At 37.2% G+C, this 27,389-nt stretch overlaps 1 protein-coding gene across 2 annotated transcripts in view; it reads right to left on the bottom strand.

Moving 5' to 3' along the window:
* PCDH19 (protocadherin 19) overlaps positions 1-27,389 on the bottom strand; it is a 217,322-nt gene that overhangs the window by 96,513 nt on the left and 93,420 nt on the right. For both annotated transcript variants that reach the window (XM_056124171.1, XM_056124172.1), the window contains exon 4: positions 22,016-22,074. In XM_056124171.1, the coding sequence (XP_055980146.1) occupies positions 22,016-22,074 (59 nt within the window). The remainder of the gene's footprint in view (positions 1-22,015; positions 22,075-27,389) is intronic.

Genomic DNA, 27,389 nt, shown 5'->3' with positions numbered 1-27,389 from the left:
AATTCCTTGGAGATTCCTGAACATTGCTGGGGGTGACCCTGATGATTTCCAGAAGTGTAGAGCCAAGAACAATCAAATTCTTATGCTTTATTAAGTGAACACTAATCACATTCTTATGCTTTATTAAGTGAACACTGATTTGCATTGCCATGTCTTACTGAAAGTGGATCCACCATGACTACTAGCACCACCTAGGAGCCCCCTGCAAGAAATTTTTTGTATCTTTAGAACTTCCTATGTATGTAATTATGGCATCTGAGAAACTTCTTTTCCAATGTGACTGCATTTGAGTTCTATTCCTTGCCTTGTTGCTGTGGCTAGGCCTTTGCTTATACATTAATTAACAGTTGTGAGAGTAGACATCTTTGGTTTATGCCTGAATTTAGAGGGAAAGTTCTCATTTTTTTTGCTACTTAGTATGGTGTTACCTGTGGGGTTTTTGAATGTGAACTTCACTCTATTGAACTGAATTCCTGCTACCCCTAATTTGTTGAGAATTTTTTTCATGAAAGGCTGTTGAATCTTGTCCAAAAATAGCTTTCCTTAAATCTATTCATATGATCATATGAATTATTGTTTGTTTGATGGCCACTTTCAGTGGTGCTTGGGGATTACTCCCGGCTAATAAATGAGGAGTGACTCTAAGCAGAAGTACTTTGGGGACCGTGAAGTGCTGTGGATCAAATCTATGTCTTTTGCATGCAAAGCATATGCTCAACCCATTGAGCTATCTGACCATGAACATAAAGTCTTCATTTTTCATTTTTCCAATATGGTGTAATACACTAAGTTGTTTTCACATATTGAACCATTCTTTGCATTCCTTTTGGTGTATTGTTCAATAAGTTTTTTGAGAATCTTCACCTCTATATTCATCAGAGAAACTGAACAGATGTATTCTTCAGTTATAGGAAAATCTTGACTTCCCACAAGATGTTTGGAAGAATTTCTGTTTCTTCATTTTCTGAAAGATCTAGAGACATACAGTAGTAGGTTCTCTTTTAATGGTTGCTAAAACTGACTAGTGAACCTATCAGAATCTGGTCTGTTTTCAGCGAGATTTTTTATTACTGTTTCAATTTTCTTAGTGGTAGTTAGTCTGCTCAGGTTTTCTACTTCCTCCTGATTCAGTATTTGGTGGTTATATAATTCTAAAAAATAATCCACTTTTTCTAGGCTCTTCAGTTTAGTGTCATGACATTGTTCACAGTAACGTCTTGTGACTATACGACCATATTAATCTCTAATGGATTTCTGCAGTATCTCAACTAACTTCTCCCTTTCTTTTCTGATTTGGATTATTGGTTCTCTTTCATTTGTTTTGTGAGCCTAGTTACGGGTCTTTTAATTTTAATTATTACTTAAAATTTTTTTTTTGAAATTTAATTTTGATAAGGTAAAGGTAAAAGGTAAAGGCCCTCCTGTTGTTCATCGATTTGCTCGAGCGGGCCCAGTAACGTCTCCATTGGAGATTTTGTTGTTACTGTGTTTGGCATATCGAATACATCACGGGTGGCTTGCCAGGCTCTGCCGTGCGGGCGAGATACTCTCGGTAGCTTGCCGGGCTCTCCGAGAGGGGCAGAGGAATTGAACTCGGGTCGGCCATGTTGGCCGCGTGCAAGGCAAACGCCCTACGATAAAGCACCATTAATTAATCACAAAGTTATTCATAGTTAGAATTTTGACATATATTGTTCCATCACCAGCCCTGCCACCAGTGTAAACTTTCCTCCGCCAGTATTCCCAGATTCCCTGTCCTACCTACTCCAACCTCAATCCCAGTCTTTCATATTGACAAGCACATTTTAAATCTAGTTATTAAAATTTGGGTCTCATTATTTCAATGTTGTTAACTCTGTAGATTGAATATTTATCTCTTTCATTCCTTGACACCACCCATATACCTGAGTTCCCTTGACTCCTATTCCTCCATTGCTTGCCACCTATCATTTCTCCTCTTCTTGTTCACTTTATTTCTTTCCTTCTCCTTCCTAAACTAGCGGGCCAAGGGTGATCTAGGAAACCCTCCTTTACACCATCACATTACTTCATCCAGTTACTTTAAATACCACATATAAGTGAACAACACCAGATAAGTGGACCATAAAGATGTTATATATACACAATGGAATACTATGCAGCTCTAAGGATTGATGAAATCATGCAATTTGCCTCAACATGGATGGAACTGAAAGATGTCATATTAATTTAAATAATCCAGAAGAAGAAGTACAAACATAAGATGATGTCTTTTCAAATTTTTTATTTTATTAAAAATTTATTTAAAATTTACTGATATTTGGGTTTTAGGCATACAATATTTCAGGCATTCTTTTAGCTCCCTATGCATCCTCATAGCTCCCTTCTAAATTCCTTGTCATAGAGGTTGTCCAGAGCACTGGTTGGGTCCTTTGGGATAGTTTCTTCACTAACTAAGCTTGATGGGCTTCTGCGTTGCTTTATCATTGTGACCTGTGCAGATTTTTTTAAATTTTTTTAATGTTTTTAAATTTTTATTAGTGAAACACGATGAGGTACAGTTGTAGACTTACAAGACCTGTGCAGTTTAGACTTTCAAATTCACTATTACTGTTTGTTTCTGGTGTAATATTAATTGATGTGGGGCTAATGGATTATTGGCCTAACGTGTTTTTGGTGATAAGACTGCCCTAGTGAAAGTTCCACCTAAGAGGCTACTTTATGCTTCTTACGGGATATGGAAGGGAAGAATAACTGATGCGGCCACGCCTCTGGATGCCACCCTCACCAGACCTGTACCTGGATTGGGGGAGATGGAGCGAATTCTTGAAAGTTGGGTCCTAGTGGCACAGCATGCCTGGATTCCAGTCCCTCAGAGTTCTGAGCTTGAAAACTGATTTCAGCCATTCTTTAAAAAAATTCGAACTCTTTGTTTCCTTGACTGTAAATATTGTTTTCTTGGTTACTATGTCATTGATTTCTACTTTATTATTTATTATAGCTTTCATCTACTTTTGGTCTCATTTGTTATTTTTTTTCTAGTTTCTCAAGGTAGGAGGTTACGTTATTTATTTAGGATTTTTATTTTTTGTTGATGTCAGCCTATATTACTAGTAACTTCTCTCATAGTACTGCTTTTGCTATGCTCTATAGTTTATGGTAGCTTTCATTATTATTGCCATTTATTTTTAGGAATATTTTATGTCTTTTTCTTTCCTCTTTGATACAATATTTATTCAGTAATACATTGTTTAGTCTCCAAATATTTGAGCTTCTCCCAACTTTCTGTTTAACTTACTTCAAAATATTATAGTCTGAAAAGAGACTTGATGTGATTTCTATCCTGAATAATGTTCCATACACACTGAAAAAAACTATATATTCAGTTTGAAAAATGGAGAACTCTGTATACATCTACTCATATCAGTTCTTCCAATGTATTATTTAGAATTCAGATTTTATGCATGGTTCATCTGTCTGATGATGAGAGTGAAATGTTAAAAGTCTCCAACTACTATTGTGATGCCAGCAATGTATCTTCTCTGAACTATTAATAGCTGCTTTAAGAACTTTCCTGAGTTTCTTTTCTTCAGTGGTTGTAGTATAGATCTCAGCATTTTCTGCTTCCCAGGGTTTCCTTGACTTTTATAGATCATATGATATTTCTTGTATAACTTATATGAATATTATGAATGCCTTCTACCATTGCTTGAAACATGAGTTTCAAACCTAGCATGACATGGGTTTTGTTGGTTAGAGATTTAATTCAGTACTCTGAATATATCATACTATTCCCCTCTTTTCCGATGAGTCTTTTCAAGATCCTTTATATGAAAGTCTATGGTTCTGTTGATGCTTTTAGGAGTGTTTTTTTATTTTTGCCAATTTAATTATAGTGTGTTTTTGTGTTATTATGATTGTATGTATTTTGTCTGGAACTCTTTGTCTACTTGGATCAGGGCACATGTCTCCCTCCTCATATTTAGGAATTTATCAGATATTATTTCTTTTACAAGCAATTCTTCCCTGTTACTTTGTTCTTTTTTCTGTGATGAAGATGCTTTCTCTTTTAATTTTATTCCAAGTTATCTCAGGATTTCTTCATGTTCTTTTTGATTCATTTTTTCTCTCTTCATTTTGTAGGACAGGCCTCTTAAGCAGTGCCTAGGAGGTGTAGGGGTCACTTTTAGTCAAATGTGTCAAACTGGGTCAAGAAATTCTATGGTAGGGCCTGAGGACATGGAGATATTTTAACTTGTGGCACCACAGACTACTCAAGCCACTCATAATGCTCAGGGGCATCCAGGGTTGCACTGGTGTTGAGTAGGGGCTGGAGCATAGCACAGCGGTAGGGCGTTTGCCTTGCTTGCAGTCAGCCCAGCCAAGCTGGGTTCTATTCCTCCTCTCCTCTCGAAGAGCCCAGCAAGCTACCAATAATATCTCTCCTGCACAGCAGAGCCTGGCAAGCTACCTGTGACGTATTCAATATGCCAAACACAGTAACAACAAGTCACCAAAAAAAAAATGGAGATGTTACTGGGTCCGCTCAAGCAAATTGATGAACAATGGGAGGACAGTGTTCTGTATAGAGGAGGTTTCTTTCTAGTTTACACTGAACTCTTGGTCTTTCCCTTAATTTCTTCATTTTCACTCAACATCAGTACCATTATTATATGAAGAGTTCCTCCATGTGCTTAGAAAAAAACAGGTGTGTTTAAGGACCTTACTGGATTTTTATCCTTGCTCATTAATGTGGATAAATTCATCCTTTTCTTAGTTTATTCCTTGTAATACTTGAGGCATGGGATGGAGGTTCAAGTAGAGTTATCCTGAGAACTCATCATGACATTCTGTGCTTACTTTCACAAAATCAAGCTGGTGCCTATGGCTATGAGGTTGCATGGGCTAGAACGGCCATGATAATTTGGAGTAGCCATTGTCCTGTGCTGTGGTAGCCCCTAGCTACCCAGCCTATACTCTTGGCCAAGGTTAACAGTTAACAGTTTCTGGTCTCTGAGAACTGAAAAGGACTTAAAGCCTGGCAAGCCTAACCAATGTCTAGGGATTGTAGTCATGTAAAGCCAATCACATGTTTATTTCATTAATTTTCATAACAACTGACTATTTCTATATTTGAGTACCTGGCTGCAATTGTAAAGTCAAAGTCCAGCAAATATAGGTAGGGGCGCATTATGTTATACTGTGATATTTTGGATAGGTGTGTTGCACTGAGTTAAAGTGGGTATTTGTTCCTGCCAGATGGGCTGATTCATTTTTGTCCCCATAAACCTAAGTACCAATTTAAGTAGGTCTGAACTGTGACCTGGGGGTCACATTTCTTGCTACTCAATAATATATCTGTCTTGAATTTGCAAATGTCTGTTGAGCTTCTTCCTTCAAGTTGTACTTTTATCACAGCTAGGGATGCCTTTTAATCAGCTTAGAAAGAAACATCTGTCAGCAACCACAGAGTTCAGGCTTGTGTGAAGCCAATGGTATCTAAATGCTAAATCCATTCAAACATGGAGGACTAACTTTCAGATTAGAAGTGTCTTGAAGTGCCAGATCACCTATATTTTTAGAAGGGTATTTATGCACTCTCTCACCATAGGTTGGCAATTTAAAACCAGAACTTTTGCTGGTTTTCATTGCTTTGGAAGGCTAGGCGGGGTGGGCAAAGCACAGTTCAAACAGGCAAGTTCTATCTTAGTTGTAGACCTGATGGATAGGACTTTCCTCTAGTATGATGGCAGTCCCCACTACTGCTACACAGTTTCCAACCATAGTGCCAGACAACACCAAGTGCCTGTACTTGACTACATACATTGTGTTGTGCTCATTCTCCAATCTTAAGATACTTCTACAAATTACATTATCACTTTTCTTATGGGCCCCATTTCATCTTTTTCTTGCTCAACACTCCTTCAATACGCTCTGCCATAGAGCTCTCCTTCTTATGTCTCAGGCATTCTCTGGCCTCCATTACCTTTTTCTGCCTCTCTCCATTGTTTGTACTTATTACTTGTCAGAGTTTCTCTCCCCAGGAGATGTCCAGATCCAACTGATTCACCAGCAGGGACTCGGGTCCAGTTCTGTGCTCGGTCCATTTTTCCATGAAGTTTTTACTGTATGAGAACGTTCACTGAGTGAACCTTCATTTTTACATGTTGACCTTGGCTTGAATTAACTAATTTAATCTCCACAAATCTATATTGGAAAAGGTGCTATTACAATATCCACTTATATATTAAAAACCATAGGTGTAGGATAATATTGGTTCATCTTTTCTTCTCTGTCCTTTCTCCCTTGCTGCACAGAGCTCAGGTTTATTGCTCCTCAGGCATTCCCATTCCTATGTGTTTATCTTTAACTTCTCCTCTGTACTCTGCTTCCCTTATGTGTTGATCACTTCTATCTCTCAATCAGACCCTGCGACCTGTAAAGTCAGATTCTTCTAAGGACTCTGGATTTTGTATATGCAAGTGAAATATTGCTTTTCTCTTTCCTTTATGCCATTTTCATAGTTTAGCTTAGAGCAATGTCTTTTTTTGTATAGACATAGGAAAACAGTTAATGCTATGCTTTTGTGGCTTGGGACTTAATTGACTCTGAATATTTACTTCTGGGTATCTGATATATTTACTTGACTTAAGTGTCAGTTGCACTTAGTTCCTAGAACCCCAAAAGCAGGGTCCCAACGAAGGGACATGGATGACCCAGGGCAAGCCATGAGCTACCATGCAATCAAAAAGGCACAGGCCAAGCGCCATAAAACTTGTAAGTGAAGAGCATGGTCATGGACAAATTTCTGGCCCTTGTCTCTACTGTCCTTGGGTGTTGGTCTCATATTATGCTATTTTTATTTTATTTTATTCATATTATGTCATTTTATGTTCCACAAATGAGTACAGTCATTCTATATCTGTCCCTGTCTTTCTCACACATTGGGGACATTGGTGGTGGAAAATGTACACTAGTGGAGAGATGGGTGTTCGATCATTGTATGACTGAAACTCAAACATGAGAGCTTTGTAACTGTTTCTCACCATGATTCAATTAGAAAAAAAACAAATAAAGCTAAAATTGGATATTTTTAAAATATAAAAAAGATCTTCAAAGATATCAATTAATCCACTGGAAATCTAAAAAAGTGGAATAAATTGAGATAATACTATTAAAATGGAAAAGATTGTCAGGATGAGAAAACTCTCTGGTTTCTTGGGGCTTGAGGCTTTTTTTTTGGTTTGGGTTGGTTTGAGGGCCATACCAATGGTACTTAGGACTTACTCCTGGCTCTATAGTCAGGGATAATTCCTGATGGTCTCAGGTCCCAGGATTTAACCCAAGTCATCCAAGTGCAAGAAAAGTGTCCTTCCTGCTGTACTTTCTCTGCATCCCCCAAAACTCCTTAGTTTTAATTGAAAAAAGCATGCTGACTGATACAAGGGGAAAAAGATGAAAGGCTGAATACAAGATAAGGGCTGTGTTGGTTCATATAAACTGGGATAAAAATTAGTAAAGAGGTATACGAGTAAAACTTTGATTGTAGTTATGCCAAGAAGATGTAAAATTTCTGCTTGTGTTTATTTTTTTCCAGCGCCTCTCTAATAAATTCACCATATAAAGAACTGAGCATACTAACAGGGAACGCTACACATCATTGCTCACAAAATCTAGAATAATGTAATAGGTCATAAGTAGAGGGCCTGACTACTATTTCTAATGTTTTGTATGCCCTCAGGGGCTGGAGAGATAGCACAGTGGTAGGGCATTTGCCTTGCGCACAGATGGCCCGGCCGAGCTGGGTTGGATTCTTCCATCCCTCTCAGAGAGCCCGGCAAGGCAAGCTGCCGAGAGTATTTTGCCAGCACAGCAAAGCCGGACAAGCTACCCATGACATATTTGATACGCCAAACACAGTAACAACAAGTCTCATAATGGAGACATTCCTGGGCCTGCTCGAGCAAATTGATGAACAACAGGAGGACAGTGCTATAGTGCTTGTGTGCTCTCACAGAATCTGTGTTTACACTATGTTATATATGTGAAACACCTAGTGAGATGAATCTATATCATAGTCAGTAAGGAATGCTCAAGAAAATGTGCTGTTGCCTCAAAAAGAGGAAGTGGAACTCTTCTGAATCAGGATAAATCCAAACAGACCTACCATGCATCTGAAAAAAAAAGAAACCCTGTGGAAATGACACTGCAAGCTAACTTGACCTGTTCAACCTGAACATCCACAGGTTTATCTCTAAGACTTAAATAAGAAATTCAGTACATATTATAAAGACCCATGCAATGGACATAGTAGCCACATTGTCATTTTCTACAACTGATCAAAAGGATTCATGACAGATTTTAAGTATATGATCAAATTCTATGTAGAATGTTTACTGCTCCAAATATAAAATGAAAAACATCAAAAAGGTCAGTGACTATAAAGCTATAATTATAAGACAACGATGAGCAGAAAAAAATGAATTATTGACCTGTTTTCTAATTATTTTCAAAATGTGTAACAGCATCAACTATGTTTAAATTAAAATAAATTAATATGCCAGTTCACTCAAACCCTCCATTTTATCATTCACTACTCATTCCTGTGAACCCACGAGGAAACAATGACAATTGTTATTAAATAATTGTCTGTTGTTGGGAATTGTTCTGAATATTGTTGAACATTCATAAGTTTCCCTGTAAATTCTACTAAAACCATCAAACTACAAATAGTATCCATAAAAGATTTGTAGCCGGGCTGGCTGTGCGCAAGGCAAACGCCCTACTGCTGTGCTATCGCTCCAGCCCCCCACTATTTCAATATTCAAAATTTGTTTTTAGAAAAATAATTAGTCCTCTCTACAAGTATTCTGCACCTTAGGTTAAAAAATTAATTGCAAAGATAATATTACTGCTTGCTATACTTAAATAACAAATATTAATTTTTCAATCTTTGTTTTTAGTATTGAAGTACATGAAAATAACTTTAGTCCACCACACTAGTCCCTTAAAGTCAAAGAATTCAGCACTGAGTTGACTCTATTTCAGTAGGTACCCAACTTGTTTCAGATATATGATGAAAAGTAATATATACAGAGAACAAATCACTTAACTATCCTTAGAGCAAGGTTCCTCGACTTTGGAATTATTGACAATTGTTACTAAATAATTTTCTGTTATTGGGAATTGTTTTGAATATTGTAGGTTATTCATAAGTTTCCCTAATCTCTACCCTCTAAATTCCAATAGAAATTCCTCCGAGAATAATTAAGCAAAAATGTTCCAGCCATTGTCTAATTATCCAAAGTTGAGAATCACTACCTTTGATTCTTTAACTCTATATTTTTGTGACATATTAGATGCCCAGACTATAGTAGAGAGAGCACTGAAGTTGTAGTCATTGAAAGAAGTAATAATATGCAATCTATTACTTCTACTATGAGATTCTAGACCTGATACCTAATGCCTTTGAATTTAAATCTCCTTGTCTTTTTCAGTGGCAGGAACAATAGCACAGAGGATAGGGCATTTGCCTTGCAAGTGGCCCACCTGGCCGACCCGAGTTCAATTCCTCCGCCCCTTATTGCCAGGCAAAGCTTGGCAAGCTACTTGTGACGTATTAGATATGCCAAACACAGCAACAACAAGTCTCACAATGTTACTGGGCCCACTCAAGAAAATCGATGAACAACAGGAGAAAAGTGCAACAGTGCTACAATGTCTTTGTCAATGAAATTTATTTACTAAAACCCTCTTCACGAGACCATTTTGAAGATTCAATGAGATACTGTATATGAAGAATCAGGCACATATAGATGCTAAATAAATTATTACTATTTAATATGGTTATTTTCTGTACAATAGTGTTTCATTGGGTGCTTATTAAACCTTATACCTATGTCATTTTGCATGACTGAAACAAAAAATGTATGTTTTAAAAATGTATGTTTTAAATGCTTTTATATCTTTCACAAGTCATATTGAGACATTATCCACTATGTTTCTCCTAAGATTCAGAAACAAGGAAAAAATTCTTCATTCAAGTGTGTATCCTTCCATAGTTTAAAAAATTAAATCTATATTCCCTGATATACTTATGATTTCATTTTGGCTTCTCAAAGGTGTGGGTAAATATAAAGCTTAATTACAGTGAAATATTTCTCGGGTGTCAGGGATTTGTATTTCACTTATTCTACTTGGTTTTTAACCTTTATAATTTTAATCATCTTTTATATACACATGAATATCATAAAGTATGTCAGAGGTTTTTTCTTGAAAAGGAGAAAAGTTTAAAATAGTAAAATTCTGACAACTAGAAAGTAATGAACTGGTAGTCCTATACTCTGAGAAAAAAATAACAGTATAACCCATCCAACCCCAAATCCTGAAAAAGGTAAATGGTTTGAAGAATAGTTTTCATCTGACAAAGTATCACTTACTCTGTTATTGTGAGAACATTTAGTTGATTAATAAAAAGATTTAAGTGAACAAGCCACTGCTCATTGTAAAACAATCTAATGAATTACTGCTGACCCCAAACGAATAAAAATTTATGTCAGGTCTAAAAAGCACATGAGAAAATGCTCCAAATCATTAATCATCAGGGAGATGTAGATCAAAACCACAATGAGATATCATTTCACACCACAGAGACTGTCCCACATCCACAAGAACAAAAGAAACTGGTGCTGGCGCGGATGTGGCGAGAAAGGGACCCTCCTTCATTGCTGGTGGGAATGCCAACTGGTTCAGCCCTTTTGGAAAACAGTATGGACTATTCTCAAAAAATTAGAAATTGAGCTCCCATTTGACCCAGCAATACCACTCCTGGGAATATATCCCAGAGAGGCAAAAAGGTATAGCCGAAGTGACATCTGCACTTGTTTGTTCATTGCAGCACTCTTTACAATAGCCAGAATCTGAAAAAAACCTGAGTGCCTGTTAACAGATGACTGGTTAAAGAAACCTTGGTACATCTACACAATGGAGTACTATGTAGCTGTTAGAAAAGATAAAGTCATGAAATTTACATACAAGTGGTACAACATGGAAAGTATCATGCTAAGCGAAATGAGTCAGAAAGAGAGGGATAGACATAGAAAGACTACATTCTTCTGGGGGATATAAAGTAACAAAATATGAGATTAATACCCAAGAATAGCTGAGATCAGTACCAGGAGGATTACTCCATAGCTTAGAGGCCAGCCGGGCATTCTAGGGGAAATTGCATCTCAGATGGTGAATGGAGCACCAAATAAAGTGTGTTTGGAGGATCATCCCAGGAGGGGAGATGCATGTTGAAAGTAGACTATGGACTGAACTTGTTTGCCTCTCAATGCCTCTTTTGCAGACCACAACACCCAAAAGGAGAGAGAGAACAAAAGGGAATGCCCTGCCACAGAGGCAGGGTGGGATGGGGGAGATGGGGTTGGGAGGGATAATTATCCATGGTGGTGGAAAATGGGCTTTGGTGGAGGGATGGGTATTTGATCATTGTATAATTGAAACGCAAGCACAAAAATTTGTAAATCTACAACTGTACCTCATGGTGTTTCACTAATAAAAATTAAAAAAACATATAAATGTAAAATATGGAGACTTATTTATTTCTTCATTTTACAAAACATTTTTATTCACTGTTCTCATCATCTGAATTCATTTTATAGGTTTATTGTATAAAATATGGTTTTGAGGAATTTCATATGTCCTTGGAACTTGTGTCAAAGATCAGCTATGATAATGTTTTGATTGCTGCGTGTAATGCATGTTTCAATTTCAGGCTCAGGTATATTTAAATGTTTGTACTTTTAATACTTTAACAACAATGTATATTTTCATATCCTCTATATAATTATGAAGTTAAGCTTTAGCAAAGAAGCATAACTTACTTGTATTGCATTTGAATCTGACTCAGCTCTAATCTTATTAAATTTCTAAATATTTATATCAAGTGGTGTGTTAACAAAACGGTCAGTTTTCAGCGGAAAATCATTTGTACATTGCAAAACAGTGTGCTGCTTCAAAACTGGTAATGCAGACCAGTTGTTCATAGAGTAGCTGAAAATGCCATTTGATCAGAATAATATTTTCTGTCAAAAAGTCTTATATTATCTTCAACAAAGAGATTGACTAAACACTTCTGGACCTGAATTAACATCTTTGAGTCTGGTTGCATTGTTTTGCAGAAAATGTGCTATTTCTCCCTTGGTTTTGTTCTTATAGTCCTTCTAAAAATGTCTTTCTTCTTGCAAATATTCTTAGTTAAAAGTTTACATACTTTAACAGTGAAATATATATGTTTAGGGTCTATTTATATGAATAATACAATAATGTATGTGTATTATGTGATTATATACAGTATATTTATACATGACTTTAATTTTTAAAATATTTTGACTCAGACACAACATTCTACTACCAGGAAGGTTCAGTTAATGCATATATATGTATTAGCTTCTCATTAAGGATTTTTTGCAGATTTTCTTTTAACTTTTTAATTTAAATAATTATAATTTATAAAATTATTGATACTTGAGTTCTATACATTTTGGGTGCCAAGCATGTGTCCGACTTCCATGATTAAATATGTTAACTAATTCTGATTCAGAGTGTAAAAGTTATCCTCTTTTCGGGATAGTCATAGAAAGATTGCATTCATTTGGGGAACATAAAGTAACAAAATAGGATACTAACACCCAAGAATGGTCTAGATTAGTACCAGGAATTTTGCTCCATGGCTTGGGGAGCTACACATCCTAGGGGAAAAGGGAGCTCAGATAGAGAAGGGAGCACCAAATAAAGGGTGTTGGTATGATCCTCCCAGGATGGGAGAAGAATGTTGAAAGTAGACTATAGACCAAACATGATTGTCACTCAATGCCTCTTTTGCAAACCGCAACACCCAAAAGGAGAGAGAGAACAAAGGGGAACGCCCTGCCACAGAGGCAGTGTGGGATGGGGGGAATAGAGGGGTGGGAGGGATACTTGGATCCGTGGTGGTGGGAAATGGGCACTGGTGGAGGGATGGGTATTTGATCATTGTATAATTGAAACCCAAGCACAAAATTTGTAAGTCTACAACTGTACCTCATGGTGTCTCACTAATAAAAATTTTTAAAAAAATATGCCAGGTATCCAAATATGCTATTTCTCTTATCTGTTGCCTCTGTATTGATGATAAATGAAGTACTTTAATGCCAACTTAGATGGTACTATTAAGGATAAATGTTTGCAAAGTTATTGTAAATACAAATGTTTCTATTATTCTGTTGGATAACAGAGATACAGATATGTTTGAAAGCACGTGGAATGAGATGCTACACAAAATAACTGCCAAGAAAATGCTTGATTAATAAATATTATTCAAATTATGACATGTATTATCCCTTTAAAATATTATAAGTCCTATATAAATCTTCCTAATAAGTGATCCTGTGCCATGATAACACTAAGAGTAAAAATGAGAAGGAAGTGAGAGTCAAATATATTGTGCCAATATTTTAGGAACACATGGAATTTTTCAGAGTTGTTTTAGGATTGTCTTTATCACAATCATATTGGGAATAAAATATATATATTCTCTAGAAATGGAACCCAAGACGCTGCAGATAACAAACTTCCAGGTTTGTTCTACTGAACAAAAGTCAGAAATACCTGGCTTAAAGGGAAATTTAATGATATTTTTAATGGAAATATGCTGAAATTTTATTCAACTTATTCCATTGAATAATTAATAACATGCCAGAACTTGTTATACACAAAGCAAAATATTACATGCTGTAATACCTTGGGAGAATTTGTGCAAGGAGGATGAAGAAAGGATGACTCCTGCATAATTCAGGAGTCAATACTCAATTTCCTTTCTGTACTCTTTTCATGACTTGTTCATTTCCTGTTTTATGCTATTTAAGTCTCAGACCCTGCTTAATATTCTAGGAAGGTATTACAAAGTAGATATCATATAGGAGCATAGAAAACTGGCATGAGGAAAGAGAATGCTACAACAGGGACAAAGAACCACTGCTGATTTCAAAGAAGAAAGCCAGAAATCAAACATAGAAGAAAGAAAACAAGTCACCCAGAAAAATATCCAAACTATCTTAACACATTAATCTGGGACTCTAGCATAAGCTTTGTGTATGCCCATAATCTGGAAGTAATTAAAAATTTAAAAAGTAACCACAAAAATTTAACACTAGATTGATTAATTATGTGGAACATACCCTTTTATGTATTTTCTCTTCCCTTTCATACACACAAGTTATCCTTCTCAACACCTAGTTGTGCTATGAGAACCTCTCAATTTTGGTGTACCTGGCATTGATAAATGTGAGAGAGAGAAAAAGAACCTATATGTAAATAACCAGGCTATGAAGGGTGAGCTGAAGAATGTCAGAAAGATGTCCAAGTAATACTCTTAGATAAGTAGAAATTAAAGCAGAAAAGGTTAAGGAAAGGAGTTCATACAGTTTGGTTGAAATTGGGTTTGCATTCAAATAAACAAGGGTTTAATAGCAATACTAAAATTCTTCACAGTTATAGAATTTTCTAAACTGAGTATGTTTTTTTGTTTTTTTTTTTTGCTTTTATAATTATATTTTATATTTTTATAGGTACCAATTGGCCCAGGTATAAGGCTACTGTCTAACTTTTTTTAAATTTTATTGAATCACCGTGAAATAGATACAAGCTTTCATGTTTGGGTTACAATCACACAATGATAAAACACGCATCTCTCCACCAGTGCATATTCCCCACCACCAGTATTCCTGGTATACCCCGCCCTTTCCCACCCTCCCTCTGCCTCCATGGCAAACATGTTTCCCCAAAATCTCTCTCTACTTTGGGGCATTATGGTTTGCAATACACACACTGAGACGTTATCATGTTTGGTCCTATAGCCACTTTCTGGACACATCTCCCAGTCTGACCGATTCATCCAGCCATCTTTTCTTAGTGATGCCTTCTCTATTCCAGCTGCCTTCTCCCTTTTGCTCATGAGTCAGGCTTCCAGCTATGGAGCAATCTATATGTCCCATGTATCGACTATCCTTAGGTGTCAGACTCATATTATGTTGTTTTATACTCCACAAATGAGTGCAGTCCTTCTATGTCTGTCCCTTTCAGACTCATTTCACTTAACATGATACTCTCTATGTCTATCCATTTATAAGCAAAGTTTATGACTTCATCTCTCCTGACAGCTGCATAGTATTCCATTGTGTAGATGTACAAAAGTTTCTTTAACCAGTCATCTGTTCTAGGGCACTTGGGTTTTTTCCAAACTTTGGCTATTGTGAACAGTGCTGCAATGAATATATAGGTACCGATGTCATTTCTGCTGTGCTTTTTTGCATCCTAGGAAGTGGTATTGAGGGGTCATATGGAAGCTCAATTTATAGTTTTTGAAGGACTGTCCATATTGTTTTCCAGAAAGGTTGGGCTAGTGGGCATTCCCACCAACAGTGAATGAGTGTCCCTTTTTCCCCACATCCATGCCAGGACCGGGTGTTTTGTTCTTTTGAATGTGTGCCAGTCTCTGTGGTGTGAGATGATATCTCATTGTTGTTTTGATTTGCATCTCTCTGATGGCTAGTGATGTGGAGCATTTTTTCATGTGCCTTTTGGCCATTTGTATTTTTTTTTTTGAGGAATCTTCTGTTCACTTCTTCTCCCCATTTTTTGATGGGGTTGGAGGTTTTTTCTTTGACAATTCTACTAGTGTCTTGTATATCCTGGATATTAATCCTGTATCAGATGGGTATTGGGTAAATATTCTTTCTCATTCTGTGGGCTCTTTCTGTATTTTGGTCACTGTTTCTTTTAAGGGCAGAAGCTTCTTAGTTTAATGTAGTCCCATTTGTTTATGTTTGCTTCCACTTGTATGGTCAGTGCTGTTTCATCCTTAAAGATATTTTTAGCTTCAATGTCGTGGAGAGTTCTTCCTACATTTTCCTCTATGTATCTTATAGATTCATGTCTGTTACTGAGTTCTTTAATCTACTTTGATCTGACTTTTGTGCCTAGCATTAGACAGAGGTAAGAGTTCATTTTTTGCAGGTAGCTATATAACTGGGTATGTTTTACAGGTACATAAACAGATCCTCAAGAAATCATATATAGCAAAAAAAAATAAGTTTCAAATATTGACGTGAGCTATCTAAACACTGTTTGCATAATTTTATCATCTGATATTGTCACTCTCATTTTACATTTTCATACATTATACAGTTAAAATGATTAATCTATAGAAATGCACAATTCTAAACAACACTGTAGCACTGTCCCCCTGTTGTTCATCGATTTGCTCGAGCGGGCACCAGTAACGTCTCCATTGTGAGACTAGTTGTTGCTGTTTTTTGGCATATTGAATACTTCAAGATCAGCTTGTCAGGCTCTGCCGTGCAGGCGGGATACTCTCGGTAGCTTGCCAGGCTCTCTGAGAGAGGTGGAGGAATCGAACCCGGGTCGGCCACATGCAAGGCAAACGCCCTACCTGCTATTCTATCACTCCAGTCCGCATAATTCCAAATATCTCCTATAGTACTCTAACATTGTGCATTGTCTAAACTCAACTGATTCCATAAATCGAAAGACTTTTGTGGTTTTCTAAATACATTGAAATTACAAAAACAAAACCTGGCTAAAATGCATACATCTTTATGTTTTCATGTATTTCATTTTAATCAAAGTTATCCATGACAAAAGCCACTAAGTTTTATTTCAGACACCATCAGGAGACATTTCCATCAAGAGCCTAGTAAGTCCAGGTTGTGCTTTTTTGTGTATGTGTGCCAATAATAAAATATAATGCAATCAAAATCAGATTTTTCTAGTGAGTTCCAGTCCTTTTGTGGAAATACATAAATCCCCAAAGCTAAACATTTCAACATAACTTTGCATCACACACTCTGATTTTTGAATTAAATATTTCAGACTGACCTGATAAAGTGAGAGTCCTGTCCCCAGGAGTCTCAGATCTGCCAGGATACGAAAATCAAGGCCATACTATCAATTTAACCTGGTTTTGAAATTATTAGGTACCCAGAGCTAGCAGAAGGAATATGTTAGGATGACAGGTCACTATTTTTATCATAAGTTTAAGGGAAAAAGAAACTTTGAAATACCATTGCTGTAGTAAAAAACAAAGTTTACTTCTGGTGTGAAGTTAATCTGTGCATAAAAGATATTTTATCAATTAGATAATTCTCAACTTCTCATCTTTTCTTTTTATTTCATGAATCAAGAAAATATACAAAGTGGATTCCTCCAAGCGTCTCAAAATTTTCAAACATTATGTTAGATAATGGGAAATGAGTTGCGCAGGAGGAAGAGAGCGGCTTGGAATGCCTTCAAGAGCATTGAAGAAATAACTAAAAGGACAAAGAACCTCCAGCTACGAGCACATCTCTTTGATTCCACTATTCTTCCTGCATTAACATATGCCTCAGAGACCTGGACCCTACGAAAACAGGATGAGAACACTATTCGGGTCTCTCAAAGAGGAATCGAAAGAACTATGCTTGGAATATCACGATTCACTCAAATGAGAGATAGAATCCGGAGTTCTGATCTTCGTCAACGCTCAAGAATAAGGGACGCTGTCTCATTTGCCAAGATATCAAAAATCAGATGGGCTGGACACGTAAATGAGGTTTACAGACAACCGCTGGACTAGAGCCATTACTGATTGGATTCCACGAGACATCAAAAGATCACGTGGACGCCCACCTATAAGATGGTCAGACTTCTTCGTCAAGACCCTAAATGATCGGTTTGAGGCTCTACATGTTCCTAAAATGAACAGATACCATTTGGGCTACGCTAGCACGCAACCGGGATGAATGGAGACGTTACTGGCACCCGCTCGAATAAATCGATGAATAACGGGGATTAAGTGATTAAGTGATCATGTTAGATAATACTAAGATATCTATTTTCTAGTAATACTAGAAAAAGTATTATCAGATTTAATGCGGTCAGATTTAATAAGGATACCCAAGAAATTCTTCTAAGAAACAGATAAAACATTCCTAAAATTCATATGGAACAATAATCCCGCATGAATAGCGAAAGCAAGATAGGTCGCATAACTTTCCCCAACTTCAAACTGTATTACAAAGCAGTAGTAATTAAAACAGCATGGTATTGGAATAGAAACAGACCCACAGACCAATGGAACAGAGTTGAATTTCTGTCACAGATTCTCATATATATGATAGCTTAATCTTTCTTAAAGGAGCAAGAAAGGTGAAGTGGTAAAGGAGCAAGAAAGGTGAAGTGGAGCAAGGAAATGTTCTTCAACAAGTGGTGCTGGGAAAACTGGACAGACACCTACAAAAAATATGAACTCTGACCTCTGTCTAATGCCAGGCACGAAAGTCAGATCAAAGTGGACTAAGGACCTCAATATCAGACCTGAATCCATAAGGCACATGAAGGAAAATGTAGGAAGAACACTCCATGACATTGAAGCTATAAGCTTCTTTAAGGATGAACCAAGTAATTAGAAACAAACACAAACAAATGGGACTACATCAAACTAAGAAGCTTCTGCACCTCATAAGAAACAGGGACCAAAATACAGAAAGAGTCCACAGAATGGGAAAGAATATTTACCCAATACCCATCTGATAATGGGTTAATATCCAGGATATACAAGACACTAGTAGAATTGCACAAGGAAAAAAAACTTCAACCTCATAAAAAATGGGAAGTATAAAAGCACAGAAGATTCCTAAAAGAAGAAATACAATTGGACAAAAGGCACATAAAAACATCCTCCACATCGCTAATATCAGGGAGATGCAAATCAAAACAACAATGAGATATCATCTCACGCCACAGAGACTGGCACACATCAAAAAGAACAAGAACAGCCAGTGCTGGCATGGATGTGGGGATAAAGGGACTCTCATTGTTGGTGGGAATGCCAACTAGTCCAGCTTTTTGAAACACAATGTGGGCATTCCTTAAAAAACTAGAAATTGAACTTCCATATTACCCCACAATACCACTTCTGGGAATATATCCTGATGGTGCAAAAAAAAAGCACAGTAAAAATGACATCTGCCTTATATGTTCATTGCAGCACTGTTCACAATAGCCAGAATCTAGAAACAACATGAATGCCTTGGAGTAGACGACTCGATAAAGAAACTTTGGTACATCTACACAATGGAATACTATGCAGCTGTTAGGAAAGATGAAGTCATGAAATTTGATTGTAAGTAGATGATCATGTAGAGTGTCATACCAAGTTAAATGAGTCAGAAATAGAGGGACAGATATAGAATAACTGTTCTCATTTGTGAAATATAAAATATAATATGAGACTAACCCTCAGTAGAGACAGGGCCAGGAAGATTGCTCCATGGTTGGAAGCCTTCCTTATGAGCTGGGGGAGAAGGAAACTGGGATAGAGGAGGGATCACTAAGTCAATGATGGCTGGAGGGATAGCTCTGGATAGAAGAGGTGTGATGAAAGTAGGTAAAGGACCAAACATTATGGCTTCTCATCTGTATTAAAAACCATAATGCTCATAAGTAGAGAGAGAGTAAGAGGGAGACTGTCTGCCATAGAGGCAGGGGAGGGGTGGCACAGGAGGATGGGAAGAGATACTGGGGATATTGGTGATGGAAAATGTACACTGGTAGAGGGATGGGTGTTTGATCATTGTATGATTGAAACTCAAAACATGAAAGTTTTGTAAGTGTAGGTCCCGGTGTTTCAATTAAAAAGGATATCTATTTTCACATCATTGACAATTACTTAGACCATATGTGGCTCCAGTCCAATTTTGATAAATTTAACATATTTTCAAGGCTTAGTGCAGTACTATGACTGAATTACATTTGAATAAAAGTTATTTATATAGCAAGTTAGTTTAGTTCTCAAGTCATATTCTTCTATTGATTTAAATTTATGGGAAAGGAGCCAGAAAAATAATAGAATGTCCATGTCTTCTCTACTACAGGTCTTAAATACCTAGCTTATCTTTCTAGTTCATTTCTATTGTTTTTATATTGTTTTAATTTCTATTGTTTTAACAAACATAATGAGAGTAAAGAGTTACTTTACTTTGGACAACCTGGCAGGCTACCGAATGTAACCTGCCCACACGGCAGAGTTTGGCAAACTCCCCGTGGCGTACCCAATATACCAAATACCAGTAACAATGATGGATCTCATTCTCCTAACCCTGAAAGATCCTTGAATATGGCACTTTTTAAAAATCTCAGGGCTAGGACAAAGGAGACGTTACTGGGGCTTGCTCAAGGCAATTGACAAACAACAGGATGGTTGTGGTCGTGATCATGAATGAGAGTTCAATTTTTGCCAGTATAACCACTGAAATATTCAATAGCCTATTTGAATTGAATAGTAAAAAGTCATCATGTGACTAGTAGAATAACCAGAAAGTACTATTCTTTTACATAGTAAGTTCTATGCTTTGCTTAATTTCCATCTTTAGACGGTCTCTGTATCCCTTGTTCTGCTCACAATGAGTATCTTTGTGTCCATTGCAGCATATGAACTCTTTCTTTACAGATCCAACTCTATATTTTCATACATGTCCATGTATTACTAAGTTATTATCAATTAGTCAAACAAATCTCAACTTCGAATGTTTCCATTGAAACATTTCTAAATATACATTTTTTTATTTTGGGGTCACACCGGGCAATGCGCAGGGGTTACTCCTGGCTCTGCACTCAGGAATTACTCCTGGAGGTGCTCAGGGGACCATACGGGATGCTGGGAATCGAACCCGGGTCGGCCGTGTGCAAGACAAACTCCCTATCCACTGTGTTATTGCTCCAGCCCCAAACATTTCTAAATATTCTTAAGGAATGTTAAATCAATAAAATGAATTTTCTCTCCCTCTTTTGTTTATTAAACATTGAAAAAGATAAAGTGTTAATTTATCTATTAAGTACTTCTAATATGATTTCAGGGTTGAGAAAATTATAGTCTTTAAACTCATTGGAAATTTCACATGAAAAAAGAGTTAAGTCTTTTTTTAATCAATTTGCCCATTTTTATTGAAGTAATATTTCATTATTATATGAAATAAGATTCAGGTATGCATTATTAATAAAGAACATGTGCTTATTCTGCATTGGGTTTAACACTAGAAGTCCAATTCTATATCGTAATTTGAAAAGCATCAAGAATTTTGACAGCATGTTTTTAAAGGTAAATTTTCTAATATTAGATTACTAAGTCATCACACAAAGTTATATTTTAGAAGCTGAAACAATGGTACAGTAGATAGGGTGATGGTCTTACATGCAGCCAGACTGCGTTATCCTCAGCATCCCATATAGTGCCCTAACCCCACCAAGAGTGACCAGTGAGCTCAGAGTCAGTAGTAAGCCTTGCACACATCTGGCTGTGGCACAAAAACAAAAATACATACTATACTTAAATACTATCCTAGTTGTTTGTTTGGGAAGCACATGCAGTCCCAAAGACTTTCTCCTGGCTCTGCATTCAGGGATCACATCTAGTGGCCTCAGGGGACCATATGGGGTCCTAGGGATTGAATTCAGGTCAGCCACGTGCAAGGCAAATGCCATACCCTTTGGCCTGCTTAATTTTATTTTTTAATTTATACATATCTTACAGTTTCATATAAAGAAAGGTAAGTCACATTGATTTAAGGATTTCTTTTTATGCTTTTGGGTATTTTCCAAATATTTCTTGTTACAAAGTGGGAATTCCATTTAAAATCTGCAAAATCTATGATCAAATTATTTTAATCTATTTTTTACATTAAATCAAGGTCATTTGGGCCAGGAATGTAATTAGGCGATAAAGAACATGTTAAAAACATATGAGGTCTTCATAATGGTCTCTGACACCATAAAATAAAACAAAAAACACAATTACCCCCCTCCCCAGTCTATGCTCCACTCATCCATCCCTTAGTAACCTTTTCACCAAAATTTCTTTCTTTTCTTGGGAAAAGAGAAGAAATAATTTTAAATACATAAAGATTAATTATAGAAATAAACAAGAAAACCAACATACCTTTTGATTAAATGAGCTCGGCTGTTCACATAGTTGGAATCAAAGGAGTAGTTTTCATTCTGCAATTAGAAAAGATGTAACAGATGATTTCTAAAAGGAACCAATAATTAGGGGTAATTATTCTACTCTGCAAGAAGCAGTGAATGAGAATCATACTGTGGGGTGCTATTGACTCCTTCCTGTCCTGGAGGCTGTGTGGAAGAGGCTTTCACCTGCAGACCAAGATGAATTTGACAAAGACATTCCTTAGATTAGAATTGGCTACTGCTGCTACATCGGGCAAGATATAGCCTGCCTCATAATCTTCACAGAAACTAATTGTTTCTCATTCGCCACGACTTTCCATCTTATAATAAATTCAAATATACTTATTAGTAGCAGACAATGTTAAAATATTTATTCTATAGATATGGAAAGGAAATTTTAATTGTTGCTTAAACTCTGTACTTCTTTTGTCTCAAAACAATTTGCTCAGCACTAGTTATACAGAAAGGCTTTCATTTAGCATATATGTAAAGACAAAGTATTATGCCTAAAATGAGGTGAATAGTAATTCCACAGGAGGTTTCAAAACCTTTTATATGGAACATGAAGCTTGCAAATAAGCCAGCTTCTGTCCCTAACATTAATGCATTAGTTTCTAATATAGTAACAACAGACTGCCTAAATAAAGTCTTCACAGATGCAAATGTAGACTATAGACCAGATAAAAGAGAGTGAAAACAGCTATGAGCATCTACAAGTTGGAGGACAATAAAGAGAGGTAGCTTGAAGAGTGAGAACACCAGGAAAATTCAATAGTAAAGTAACCAAGCCCTTAATGAAATGGATGTTCCCTCACCACTAAATTATAACTCCCATTAAACCATTATATAAACTGAAAAACCCCCAAACACAGATCCCGGGACCTCCTGAAATTATATAGAAAATCTTAACTGTTTCTTCTGAAATAACTTCTGAGAATGCCTCGAGAAAGAAACACAAAATCTACCTAGACAATGAAAGAGCAGACTTCTTTAAGAGGATGATCCTTGAGACATTAACTGGGCTATGCTCTTAGATACAGTTTTTAGTTTTAAGGAATAAAGAGTTAGGAATTAGTTAAAAAAATTACAGATTCAATAACCACATGAGCTTCAACAAGTTAATAGTATAGGGACATAGTTAGAACAAATGTAGATTGGGGTACTAAGTATATGGGAAAAGTTCGGGAGAAAGTATTCAAATAGAAACCAATACTTTAGGTATGTCTATAAACCACCTTCCCAGTTAAAGGGGGTTTTAAATTGATTAATGTAAATCACAAATAAATTCTGGTGGGGTTGGAAGGAGAGAAAAAATCAAGAAGTTACTTTAACTTCCTTCATTATTTTTGGTTTTTAGGAAAAACCTGGAGGTGCTTAGTGCCTACTCCTAGATCAGTGCTCGGAGATTACTCCTAGGTTCAGAACACCATATGTGTTACCAGGGGTTGAAACCTGGTCTGCCATGTGCAAGGCAAGCACCCTACCAGCTGTGCTATCACACCAGCCCGAAGTCAGTTCATTTGTAATTTGTTCACGAGAATATGGATATTGAAATTGTTTCAAACATAGTAATATGAGGAAGAGGCAAACTTAAAGCTGTACTGAATATATAATGATGGAAGTATTGCTAGAAATTTTCCATCAAGAAACAAACATTTCGGGGGCTGGAGCGATAGCACAGCGTGTAGGGCGTTTGCCTTGCATGCAGCCGACCGGCGTTCGAATCCCAGCATCCCATATGGTCCCCTAAGCACCGCCAGGAGTGGTTCCTGAGTGCAGAGCCAGGAGTAACCCCTGAGCATCGCCGGGAGTGACCCAAAAAGCAAAAAAAAAGGAAACAAACATTTCTTGAAATAACATTATACCGATATAATAAATACAACTTTAGGTAAGTGTAATTTTTATATGATATTCTATATAGTCTACAATGTAATAAGTGGAGTCTCTATTTGTTTGCCCTCTAAACAGCTTTTTATTCAATTGGTGAAAGAATACTGTTACTGGTGGTGGGGACGTGGAGTTGGAATATTATTTAACTGATATGCTATTATTAACAATATCATAAATCATATTTTGTAAATATTAAAATAATTTTAAAAAACAAGGAATTGATTAAGTGCTAATGAGTTCAATCATCAGTTTCACTGTGAAGCCTTATACAAATTATGTAATATTTAATGGACTTACTGCTTTCATGGGGGTCACAGTCACGGTCCTCCCGTTGTTCATCAATTTGCTCGAGCAGGCCCAGTAACGTCTCCATCATGAGACTTGTTGTTACTGTGTTTGGCATATCGAATATGCGTCACGGGTAGCTTACCAGGCTCTGCCGTGCGGGTCAGATACTCTCGGTAGCTTGTAGGGCTCTCCAAGAGGGGCAGAGGAATTGAACTCAGGTCGGCCATGTTGGCCGTTTGTAAGGCAAACGCCCTACCGCTGTGATATCACTCCAGCCCTTCATAGGGGTGATAGAAAATAAACTTAAAAGGTAATTATAATTGTATTTATCCTTACTCAAAGTGGAATAGTGGCAATCCCTATCTTCTGTTTTCTAAAGAACCTGAAACCCCACCTAGAATCAGTATTTTATTTATTTTTCCATTTATTTATTTTTCTTACAATACTGTCACTGTCACTGTCCTCCTGTTGTTCATCGATTTGCTCAAGTGGGCCCAGTAATGTCTCCATTGTGACAATTGTTACTGTGTTTGGCATATCGAATACGTCAAAGGTAGCTTGACAGGCTTTGCCGGGCGGGCGAGATACTCTCGGTAACTTGCCGGGCTCTCCAAGAGGGGCAGAGGAATCAAACTTGAGTCAGCCATGTTGGCCCCTTGCAAGGCAAACGCCCTACCCACTGTGCTATCGCTCCAGTCTTCTTACAATACTATAAATAATAATTTCCTGTGGACATAATTTCAACACCACACCCACCAAAAATTACTCATATCCCTCCCTTCCTTACACCTATCCTCCCTCTCAACAGCCCACCCCCACAACTCAATTCTGTGTCAGTTCCCTGATTTTGTTGCTTTTGGATCTTTGTTGCTGCCTTGCTATGTATCTTTAAGTCTCACACAAGAGATCATTCTGGGTCTGTTCCTTTTAAAAATATTATATTAAATCACTGTTAGATACAGTTACAAAGCTTTCGATCAGGTTTCAGTCGTACAATATTCCAATACCCATCCCTCCACCAATGTACACTTCCCATCACCAAACACCCAGCATTCCTCCTGCCACTCCTCCTTACCCAACCTGCCTCTATGACAGGCATTTTCTCTCTGTGTCTCTCTGTCTTTCTAGTGCTGTCTCTCTTTCTGTTCCCCCCTCCCCCGTCTCCTTTTGGCACAATGATTTGCAATACAGATACTGAGAGACCATCACATTTGGCAGGTTTCCAACTGTGGAACATTCGTCCTGGCCCTTGTTTCTATTGTCCTTGGGTGTTTGCCTCATACTATGTTTTTTATATCTCACAAATGAGAGTAGTCACAGAGACTGGCCCACATCAAAAAGAATAAGAACTACCAGTGCTTGCTCAGATACGGGAGGAAGGGACTCTCATTCATTGTCAGTAGGAATGCCAACTTTTTGAAAAACAATATGGGCATTACTCAAAAAAACTAGAAATTGAACTTGTATATGACCCAGAAATACCACTTCTGAGAGTATACACCTGGGGTGTAAAAACACACAGCAGAAATTATATTTTTGCTTGTATGTTCATTGCAGCACTGTTTACAATAACCAGAATCTAGAAACAATCCAAGTGCCTGATAACAGATGACTGGTTAAAGAAACTATGGTACATCTATACAATGGAATACTATACAACTGTTAGGGAAAAATGAAGTTCGCTTATAAATGGATGGACATGTAGAGTAACATGCTGAGTGAAATAAGTGAGAAGGAGGACAGACATATTCTGACTGACTTCACCTAGCATAATATTCTCAAATTATATCCATTTTGCTGCAAATTGAATAATTTTCTTCTATGTAGAGCTGCATATTATTCCAGGCTTTTTTGTTTACATATATATAATATATATATATATATATATGGGCTGGAGCGATAGCACAGTGGGTAGGGCGTTCGCCTTACAAGCGGCCAACATGGCCGACCCGAGTTCGATTCCTCTGCCCCTCTCGGAGAGCCCGGCAAGCTACCGAGAGTATTCGATATGCCAGACACAGTAACAACAAAGTCTCCAATGGAGACGTTACTGGGCCCGCTCGAGCAAATCGACGATCAACGGGAGGGCCTTTACCTTTTACCTTTATATATATATATATATATATATATATATGGGCTGGAGCGATAGCACAGCGGGTAGGGCGCTCGCCTTACAAGCGGCCAACATGGCCGACCCGAGTTCGATTCCTCCGCCCCTCTTGGAGAGCCCGGCAAGCTACCGAGAGTATTGGATATGCCAGACACAGTAACAACAAAGTCTCCAATGGAGACGTTACTGGGCCCGCTCGAGCAAATCGATGATCAACGGGAGGGCCTTTACCTTACCTTACCATATATATATATATATATATATATATATATATATATATATATATTGTAGCGATAGCACAGCGGTAGGGCTTAGCCCGGCCAAACCAGTTTCGATTCCTCTGCCCCTCTCAGAGAGCTCGGCAAGCTACCAAGAGTATCTTGCCCGCAAGGCAAAGCCTGGCAAGCTACCTGTGACATATTCAGTATGCCAAACACAGTAACAACGAGTCTCATGATGGAGACATTACTGGGCCCGCTGGAGGAAATCGATGAGCAATGGGAGCACCATGCTACCGTGCCGTGCATACACACACACACACACACACACACACACACACACATATATCACAACTTCTTGATCCAGTATATTTGGGTTATTTCCATGTCTTGGAAATTGTATGAAGTGCAAAGATGAACATGGGTGTGCATATAGAATTTCAAATTAATGTTTTTGCGTTTGGTGGATAGGTGCCAAGAAACTGTATTGTTGGATCATATGGTAGTTTTATTCTTATTTTTTGAAAAAAAAATCTGAATTTTAAAGAACCACACAATAATCAGTCTAAATTACTACAGCTTTTTTTAAAGTTAGGACATGGCTAAGATCATTGTGAAATGGGGACCACAGGAACTCAAATAAATTATTAAAATTTTATTTAAAATTTCACACCATCTGTTTATATAAAAGTTAAAAAGGTAAGTTTTTTTTTAATTTTATTAGTGAGACACCATGAGGTACAGTTGTAGACTAGGATTACTTAGGAATCTTGGGAACAATTGTTGCCAACTTTGAATATGTTTTCATTTTACTTGAGTTTCAGTCTCTTGTTCTTCACTTA

This window comes from Sorex fumeus, unplaced genomic scaffold, assembly GCF_029834395.1.
Source record: "Sorex fumeus unplaced genomic scaffold, SorFum_2.1 ptg000050l, whole genome shotgun sequence".
Lineage (NCBI taxonomy): Eukaryota > Metazoa > Chordata > Mammalia > Eulipotyphla > Soricidae > Sorex > Sorex fumeus.
The sequence above is the reverse complement of the archived record's forward strand: the minus strand, read 5'-3'. Positions and strand labels throughout refer to the sequence as shown.